General features: G+C 40.2%; 1 protein-coding gene across 4 annotated transcripts in view; it reads right to left on the reverse strand.

Moving 5' to 3' along the window:
* kif13a (kinesin family member 13A) overlaps nt 1-8,946 on the reverse strand; it is a 270,920-nt gene extending 261,974 nt beyond the window's left edge. For all 4 annotated transcript variants that reach the window (XM_048611497.1, XM_048611502.1, XM_020509948.2 and 1 more), the window contains exons 1-2: nt 8,567-8,946; nt 8,311-8,407 (exon numbers count right to left, since the gene is read on the reverse strand). In XM_048611497.1, coding sequence (XP_048467454.1) covers nt 8,311-8,407; nt 8,567-8,621 — 152 coding nt within the window. In that variant the 5' untranslated portion in view covers nt 8,622-8,946. The remainder of the gene's footprint in view (nt 1-8,310; nt 8,408-8,566) is intronic.
* Between the last annotated feature and the right edge of the window lie 1,251 nt (nt 8,947-10,197).

Consider the following 10,197-nt stretch of genomic DNA (forward strand, 5'->3'; position numbering starts at 1 on the left):
CTTATCAAATAAAACTGAAATATCATTGCTGAGTGTGATGATAAACCCCAAGCCCTGCAGTGCCCACTGATCACAAACATCATGCACTGTGGCTGCGTACTTGACATACTCCCTCTCCGTAGACACCCAAACACAGACGGAGCCAGGGAAGGAGGACAGAAGAATGAGTGAGTGCCACAACTCCCTCCATAACCCACTGCCTGGAAATAGTGATGAGCACCTTAGAGAGAGGCGCAGGAACAGGCCCATGAGGTCCTGAGATCTGCCACCCCTCTGCACACAGGGTGCCCATAGATCAGGACCACAGGGCAGAACATCAACCAAAAATTTTTAAAGTAGCCCCTTTAAATAACTAAGTAGGGACAGCAATTTTAAAATTAAATACCATTTCCTTTAGCAACAAATAGTACACGAGAACTGGCACCTGGCAATCTACCGAAACTATGGGTGCATGGGACTGTTGCATGCACTCTTCACCACAAATCCCTAGTGGGAACAGGAAGGTCTCCCTTACATAGAACATCCTACCGGGGATCTCTGCTACCAGAAAGTAGGTCACCAAGCCAAAGCGTATTCAGGCAGAGGACAAGGGCAAGGAAGTGGGAAATGTGCAGCATCATCCCATACAGGAAATTCCTTCATGTTGTTTTAAACTGCAGGAAGGGAATTTTCTCAAGGTGGCTCAAGCTTTGGGATGCTGAATCCCAAGGGAGGATTTGGTCAACAGGGCCAATGCTAAATTCCATACGGACAGCAGACAGCTTTTGCAGAAGTCTACTGCACACTTGAATGGTCTCAATCCTTACTGTATTCGTGGAGCAGAGTACCACAGTTATGAGGCTGCAGATGGATTTGGAACACCGACAGACACCCTATTAGCTACTTGTTCTAGCATCATCTAGCTCACTCCTTTGACATCCGAATTCAGAGTCACGTCACCCCTACATCTCAAGCCCTGTCCTTCAACAGAAGTTTAAAATCCCACCGACAGAGGGCCTGGGTCCTGAGCAGATGCTCTCTTATAGCAGTCACCACCTTTATTGAAGGAGAGCTCCGGAGCAGGGCAACCATATCCCAACTCTGATCAAGTCCAGATAAAAGAAGACAATTCCCAGGAGATCTGAGGACTCATCCATTCCATAAACAGAAATTGTACATCATAACAGAGCTGTGCACTGGACAGATGAAGTAAGTCATCGATGCTCAATACAAAAGGTATCCCTGCAGCATCTGAGAGGAAGCCATCACTTAGGTGCAGAGACCTCCTTAAGCAGGAGGCTCAGTAGCTCAGCAGTGACTCAATCATAGTTTTTCAGGGACATAAAGCGTTTTCAGTGTATGTTTGGGAAGGATAAAATGACAACAATGGCATCACAACACTGGTGCTAAACTTCACCAGTTGTCATGATGATATTTGAACACATCCCCAAAACATTAGAGCCTCTGCCTTACTAAGCCATTGACATTAGCTCTAAACCACCATCTCCTCCTTTTGAAGTTACTGCACCTGGAATTCCCAGGCAATCTCCCAACCAAGTACGAACTAGACCCAAGTTTGTTAAGCTTCCAAGACAAGATTGGGCATTCTCAGACTAGTACTGCCTTGGGCAAAGTATTTCTGTTGGTAGGAGGCTTGGTATCCAGAGGAGACGGATTTAAGACAATTTGTAAAAAGAAACATCCACCAGCATGTCAGGGGTATTGTTTTGAAAATATGGAATGAGGCATAGTGATCAGCAATCACAGCCTGAAGGTTGATGGAAGCATATTCAATAGTAATTTTTAAATTTCAAGAACTTACAAAATAAATTTGCAGACTACAGAGTAAAAGCAGGGCAGTGTGTCTATAAGGAAGCTCTTTCAAACAGCTGCCAAAGGAACAGTAAGCTGAGTGGCCTCCTCTTCCTCAACCATTGATTTTATGTTTCTTGAAGGAAGTAGGGAGAGATATTTTCTAATCAACCTGTTCAGAGATGTCATTGGTCAAGAGCTACTACATGGGAAAACTAAAGAGGGTGCTATTGTAATGAGCAATGTATCAGTTCAATTTAAACTGGAGATGCAATTTAAAAAAAAGGGCAACAACCAGCCATTTGAAATATTCTACCTTTGTGAACATGCAATAGAGATGCCTTAGCCATGAACTCACCAATCTGGAACCATGTTTCAAGGGATGACTTTTTGTATGTAAAATTGTGTCAGTTGGTTTGAAAGAAATTTTTGTTGCTAACATATGCACATGGTTTTGAGCCAATTTAAATACAGTGGTGTCAAAAGAAATCAATGCTGTCCATGAGTGTTGCGGCTTAATAATTATTCATCTTCCAATAAATTTAGGATATTGATGACTTCTTTTGATGCTGCTTCCAAGAGTCCAAATACTCCATAACATAGTGAGAAAACAAGGAGCCCCGAAGACAAAAATAGTAGCTTGCTATACAATCCCAATAGGAAGAGTGCAGAGCAAATCAAGCTCCCCACTATTCCAATAATCATCACAGATGTGAAAAATTACCTTCATAATCACGAAGATAATTAATTTGCCTCACTGTGACCAAGAGAAAGGAAACTCTCATGTTTGTTTGAGAAAACAAGAAAACATGTTATAACAAACTCATCCTTTAGCATGTGGCAAAACGTAGAATTATTTGCAAATATACAAACTCATTCTATATCCCCTTTACATCCAAAGCAAATACACACTAATCCACAAATAGGATGTATGAGCCATATAGCTTTGCAGAAATATCGCAGGTGGAAAATATGGGCAAAATGTAACAAAGTTTCTGGGTCAAGAATCCAAACCATAAACAGATAAATCAAAGTGACTGACAGTTCTATTGGTTTTTGCTGAGGACATCGTATTTTTGACAACGACAGTGAGCGTCAATTTGGTAGCTGGTTAGTTGGATTTAGGCTTTTGCTTGCAATTGATGTTCTTCTATTCAGAGTCTTTTAGTGTTGAATTTTCTTCCACTCAGAGGGCAAGAGTCAGGAGACCTGTCTTGGTTGCATGCTTTTGGACATCCGAGTACCAGTGTTCCTTTCACTCAATTCTGTGATGAAGTACTGCTTATAACCAATCCAAAAGCTGTTGCTCAGCAGGTTTTTCCAACTGAAAGCATCTAGTGTCAGCTAGTCTCTCAAAATTATCAAATACAGCTTCTCCAAAATTTACATATACAGGTAACCAAATGAACAAACAACACTGTTCTACTTTTGCTTCAAGCTGCAAAAATAGTTCATTCTTTGCAACAGAGCTACAAACTTCCATTTTCCAGTTTATATTTCAAATAAAACAGATGTAGTCCTTACATTACATAAAAAATGAGGCCCTTGAGAAGTCTCAAGAGGAGCCATTGGAAGAAAATTGTGCTCTGCATAGACTGCTTAGCACACTAGTTCTAAGTTGTCATGAGTATTGCCCAGTGAACAACCCAACTTCTCACCTTACAGGTGTATATAAAGATAATTCATTAAGTTGCTGAAGATGGTTGGACCCAAGACCCCAACCATCTACCTTTGTAAATAGTATTAGATGGGACTCCAACCATTAGAGTTTGCTCCCCTATTTTCCACTGACTTCAAATTTTTGCTTATATTCCTCGATGTCATACTTGGCTAAATGTTGTCTTGATGTCATGAATAATCAGTGCATTCTCACCTCTGGAAGTCAGTCATTTGGCCACATTTAGACCAAGGCTGATATGAGGCCTTAAGCTGCAGGGTCCTGACAAAGTCCAGAGTTTTAGATGAGTTCAACTTTAAGGAGGGTGCAAGATAAAAGGTCCGTTAAAAGAAGATATGAACAGTTAAATCTAGAGGTATCAAAGGTACAAATGAGGGTTTCAACAAGGACACAAAACAAACAAACAAGCCAAATATGTTCCAATGGGAGATGTAGGCAGTCTCCTAGATGGAAAGGATCAGGGGTTGGCAGTTAGTATCCTGTTTGACAGTGAGATCAAGTTTGCCAATAGTCTGGTTCAGCCTTACACTTTAGCCAAGACTGGAATGAAGTTAGTTGTTTGATGTGGTATCATTATTGTAGTCCAAATACAATGGCATTGATCTTCCCAATATTTATGAATAGGATTTCTGCTCAATGACACTGGACGTTGGACAAACAGTCTGCCAAATCAGAGGTAATGTCATGGTCAGGACAGATGTTGGGGAGGAAGGAACGGATTTAGCGTACACACATGGAATCAGACATATTTGAGTGCAACGTCAAGAAAATGTACATAATCTAAATAAAGATACTGGAACATTGAATGGAACCTACAAAATGTTCTAACATTTTTCAATGCTCAGTCTCTGGCCAAAGACTGACAGAATCTCAAGGTTTCTAGGTCCTCAAATGTAACAATCTGTTACCAAATGCACCCATCACAACCTCCCTTGAAGTTAAAATAAGTTGGGTTTAAGTACTGAACTATGGATTTGACATGATGTGAAGAAAGGATGTTCCTTGACCTTTTATTTTTAAATTATGCTTAGATATACTCCAAAATTTTCTCTCACAAACAAATTACTCCACTGCACAACATTTAGAAGACTGGCACAGCCTTCCAAGTCCTACATTAATAATCACCCTTCCTTGACAAAATATTTTCTTAGGCTATTCATTAGTAATTCAAACACTTTCAAAAATATTTTTTCATTAACTGTAGTAATTTGTAGACTTGAGTCTTAGATTGTCATGTTTAATTCATTCACTGGATTAAGCAGAGTGGATAGGGTCTCTGATTAATGATGCTGGTTTTAATATTCCATAAGGAAACCCATTATCCATGCCTGGATATCCTTGCCCCCCAAATCAACCTGTTTAGAGAGGTTATTACACACCCCTGCAACAGGTAGGAATTTGAACTGAGCCTCCTGGCTCAGGGGTTGGGATACTACCACTGTACCACAAGAATGCCACATCTCCTGAACAGAATTACCCATAACTATCAAAATGGTACAGATTAACAACTGCCTTACATAAACTCGTAACAAGCACTTCTGAAACTCAACAGAGTGATTTCTACCAACAACACTCAAGGCTAGTAAACTGGTAGCAAGGTATGTGCTCATCTTTGTGAAGTGAGCGCATAACAAAAGGAGGGCCAGGGAAAAGATGACCATACTTATTCCACAGAGTTGCTTTAAGTAGCCATTTTAAGTTGGCAAGTACAAAGATAATATAGGCTGATGGAAAAATCAAACATCTGTATGATACTGAAATCTTGTAAAACATTAAGCAAACAACTAAAGCCAATAAAAAATACAGGGACAAAAATCTAAATCGTTGACTTCAAAAATGCAAGTAAATCTTTGCATTCAGTACTCATTAAATGTCCCACAAGTGTCAGTGCTTAGACTACTATAATTTCCAGTGAACATAAGTAACCTAAATACCAAAACTATGAACTAGTTGAATTTGCAGATGACAAAACGGCAGAAATACAGGACCCACTGAGCAACTTGCATAGGTATTTGAAATCAAAACACAGACAGACATGATTAAATTTAACGCTGAAATGCAATGTACAAAGTGCCTAGAAGACATATAAAATGAGGAACAGTGTACAATTAATTAAATTTAATAAACAAAGGGACCTGGATAAAAGGTACAGGAACTAATAGTAGACATATCATTTGCAGTGTCCAGACAATGGACAAAGTGGTAAAATAATTTAAAAAACACCGAGAAAGCAATGATTGAAGTTTATATTCCTCATTCTCTTCTGTGCAAATCAATGTATTAGGTTCAGCTTTGAACATTTCACAGAGAAATATATTTGTGTTAGAAACAGTGCAAAATGCAACAAAACAGATCCAAATGTAATGGGATAAGCTATGGAAAAACGATTAGAGAAATTCAAACTATGCAGTCTAGACTCTAAAGACAGCAAAGGGTGAGCCAACTGAATTACATAACTACCTATAACAAATGTAAAAGCTTGTGGTAAATCTCACCCTGAACCAATCAAAACAGAAAATGTTGGAAATTCAGAGCACTGCTTAAATGGAACTAATACAGGTTTAGTAGCTTAGTATGTTATGGAGATGGGGGAAGAGAAATAAGCAAAGCACAAAACACAATACAGTATGAGAGAATATAAATAGGCATTAATGAAAAAAAATCAATATGAAACTGATATTAGGAAAACGTTCCTTGTTCCAGATTGCATGATTAAATAATCCATTGATCAATACAAGAGACCCAAAAACTGTGTTACATGTGAAAAAATGACTGCCACGGTGAAAGAAGGAAGATGCCAAATGGATTGATTTGCTGTTTCTTATCCTGATGCTGCCTGTGAACTTACATGCAAAGGAATTCAACAATGATCAAAACAACAAGCTGGAATTGCTGAGTAGTACATGCGGCTATTCTAATTGTGGGTGGCCATCTACTTAATAATAAAAAAAACCTAGCCCATGACCTTGTCTGCTATTCAAGGTGCCTTTGGACTTCAATTTCGTTTCCATCCACTACATCAAAAAAGTAAACTGCACAGAACATAAAACACACAACTCCATCAGTGCCATTCGGCCCAGCCATTTGGGAGTGGCGGGGGGGAAAAGAGAGCGGGACCTGTTTGACCTACAATGCTGCAAATAGAATACAAATGGCCAATTCTTTCAGTACATGGACTGAATTCCAATTAAACGCTTATGAATGATAATACAGTTGCAATTTGAATATGCTACGACACATGGATTCCACAGTGCATTAAAGATGACTAGGCATAAATTATGATAATTTTATTTTAATGTGGATTTGAAATTTAAAACATGGAAATATAGCGAGTACTGCAAATAGTTAAAGCAGCGAGTGACGCGGATTAGACACAAACATTAGATTTCCAGTCGGGTTTGTACACAAGATCTTGGTCTAAACACTTAAATCTACGCAGTATGTCGTCTCCCGTATATTGTAAATAACTCCAAGTACGGATGCTTAGATTGCAAGAGTTAAATGCATTCTATATGTTGCAAACATGCCGGCAGTGCGAGAGCCGTTTCGATTGAAAGCTATGTAACAACTTGGTTTAAAACCACTCCAACTAAGTGTAGTGTGTTCATTTAGCAGCCAAATAACGCCCGAACGCAAGATCATGTACAAAGAATTTGGTCCGCTCAAAAGAAAACAAATAAATCATGATAGCACGAAATCGCTGAGAAAAGCAATCAGTAAACTGGAGGCAGTAAACCGCACCTGCTTTTCAAACAGTTATATTTCAGTGACTGGGATTCGTTTGATGGGAGGGAAGGTTAGACTGCGGTTGGTTGTAGGCTTGTTCCGCGTCGTCGCTATACAGGCCAATTGAAAAGTAAGTGACTGAATCTGATGGGTTACATAAATCAATAACCAATCTTGACCCTCCAAAAAAAACATGCCGATTCTTAAAACAGACCAGACAAATTTGCAATTAAAAAGAGCAACACTACTCCAACAATTTGCAGCCAAACTGAATACAGGAGTGGGTAAACTGCTTCAGCCAGGGAATTTTACAAATGCCTCCCGTGTAGGGAGAGACTACAGAGCGGACCCAGTAGCACGGCAGTCTCTGTGCTGTCACTTGGATTTCCAAACAAAAAATCTGAACACTATCGTCCTTCAATAGTCAAAGCACAACCCGAGCCGCTTGTTTAGATTACAGCAAATACAAAACGATAATGTCCACGTTTTTTTTTAAAAAAAAGCAAAAAAAAAGTTAAATGAGACTGCAGTCCCAGTCACCATTCATTCTCTACAATCGTTTAATAGTAATGCCACATTTCTTTACTTCTTTGGAACTTGTCACAAAAGTCTCTTCTCCCAGCCCCCAATCTTCCATTTCTCTTCCAAAAAAAATTCCAACGCAACAGACCATAGAAATTGGGTGTGTGCCAACATTATCTTTCCTTCTCTTAACAAAAGATGGAAAACCATCGAAACAAGTGTAATATAATATATATGTTACGAGTGCCTTTTGAACATATTTTTATTTAAACATGTTTATAAATATCTGATCGTCCGACTCGGGACTCTCTAATCTCAGCACCGTACGAACTAGAAGTAGCTGCTGGCGCCGTTTGTGGTCTCGATCGTCAGAGACGCTCTCCCCTCCCTCCTTTCTTTATGCGAACAGCAGATTTTTGTTGTGCAGAGTTCCAATTTTAAACCACGCTCGGGGCGTTAATTCTCATGGCGGCATAACGATAAGAGATATAGGGGGAAATAAACTATTTGCATTGTAGTTTTCTTTCTGGGATCGGGGAGGAAAGGAAGGCTGCAGTGGAAAAGAGTCTGTCGTTGGGAAGCGCGGCTTTTACCTGTTGTCTGCCTTGGACGTGTTAGGACAAGGCGGTGGATGAAGGACAGTCTGATTTTCTTCCATCTCCACTATGCACTTGGTGTTGAGTTCCAGCTCTGTGCAGAACATCAGTCACAATGTTACCAAACAGCCCACAACTCCCGCGTATCCATCTCCCCAACTATTAACAATGTTACTTCAAATAAAAGACCCTTTTCTTAAAACATTCCCGAGAACCGCGCTGCTTCTTGAATGGATTTTAAATTCCTCCTTACCTCGTCGGTTCATTGGCCGGACTCTCACTGCAACTTTCACCTTAGAATCCGACATTTTCGCACTTTTATTCCTTTCCCAAACCGGCGTTGCTATAAACTTATTCCTTTGGTTGCTCCCTCTGTTGCAAATTTTTCTCACGTTCTTCCTGCGCACGTGTTGCAGAAAGCCACGGGTCCATTACTCGACAGAAATTAGAACAGCAGAAGAATTGTTCTCGTTTCTGTCTCTCTCTTTTACTTTAGCCAAAGATGTTCAACTCCGCTCCCTTCATCACCGCCGCCATGTTACAAGCGTTCAATCAGTCAAGTCAGGGCCCGCGGAGATTCCCGAAACCTCCACTCGTTCAGATTGAGTTCAGCTCGGCTCCGCTCCGCCGGCCTTCCAGCTGCAGCACGGAAATACCCGAGGCTAAGGCACTCGTTTTTAAAAAAAACACCGCACAGGCAACAGGTCCGCGCGGAAACGCCCGAATGGCCTCAGGTCAAACACAATGAGAGCTGAGAGAAACCAACCCTGGCCCAAAGGTTGTGAGAGACTCTCCTGTTACCCACCCCCACTGGCAAAACAAAGTTTTTGTTTTAAAAGTCTGAACGCATTTATTTTCAAATGTGATGATATCATCCGTGTAAACACTGAATTATCTGGTATCTTGCACGGTATCGCGAGTAATTTAATCTGAATAGAAATTTATGCACGGCAGGTTGGTCATGTTGAGTGTAGAGAAGAATACAGTGTATGATTTAGGGTGAGAATGTTTCATTCAGAACCAGCGGGCTCCACACCCGAATGCTTGTGGCATTCATCAGCTGCCCAAGGTCCGGTCATAATCTCGTTTCTTCGCGCCTTCCAGTCTTGAGCTTTTTTTTTATCAGTCATTGTTAATACCCTCAATTTTCAATTTCAATGAGCAATATGATTAGATGAAAACATGAATTGATTTCTCATTGTTTGTCGCATGTGTACTTCAAAGTACAATTCTCCTTCCCTTAGGGTGCTCCTCTTTATGTCCCTAAAGATTCTAGCTCTTCCGCCATCATTAACTGAAAATGAATTTGTTTTGCCATCGACCGTGACGCGTAACCTTGTTTTATGTAGTCCGAAGTGGTATTGTGTACATGATGATAATCACTTCTTTGGTCCAACTGGAAGAGTCCTATTGAGTAAACACTGGAGGTCTATTGCATTACAACAGCTATGCAGGGTTTACATGAGTATGACCCACATTTCACATTTCTATTAAGACTTATGAGTACGCAGCACCAGGTGTGTCTCCTACCAACTCCTTCCTTAGGCTGCCTTTGTCGTAATTACATTTTCAAGCGTATCTTTACCACGTACAACCAAATATTAGACTGTTCTTATAACATCTCCATCCAAGTCTTTTACCCTCATACTATTATTGTTATGGATGTAGTTATACATTGTGTTTACCACTATCCATTGATGATCTGGAAATTTCACTTTCTTCCTCAAATCTGTTCTCTTCATACTTCAAGGAATGGTAGTTTGTTGGGTAGAATGTGGTTAGACTGTCTTGCTGGTGGTCTGAGGTCTGTAGGTTCTCCACTGTTCCTTGGTTTGTTAATTGCTTCATTCCAGTAGAGACTCAATGGATAGTTCATCTGTCCCA

Source organism: Rhincodon typus, chromosome 2 (assembly GCF_021869965.1).
Source record: "Rhincodon typus isolate 14 chromosome 2, sRhiTyp1.1, whole genome shotgun sequence".
Lineage (NCBI taxonomy): Eukaryota > Metazoa > Chordata > Chondrichthyes > Orectolobiformes > Rhincodontidae > Rhincodon > Rhincodon typus.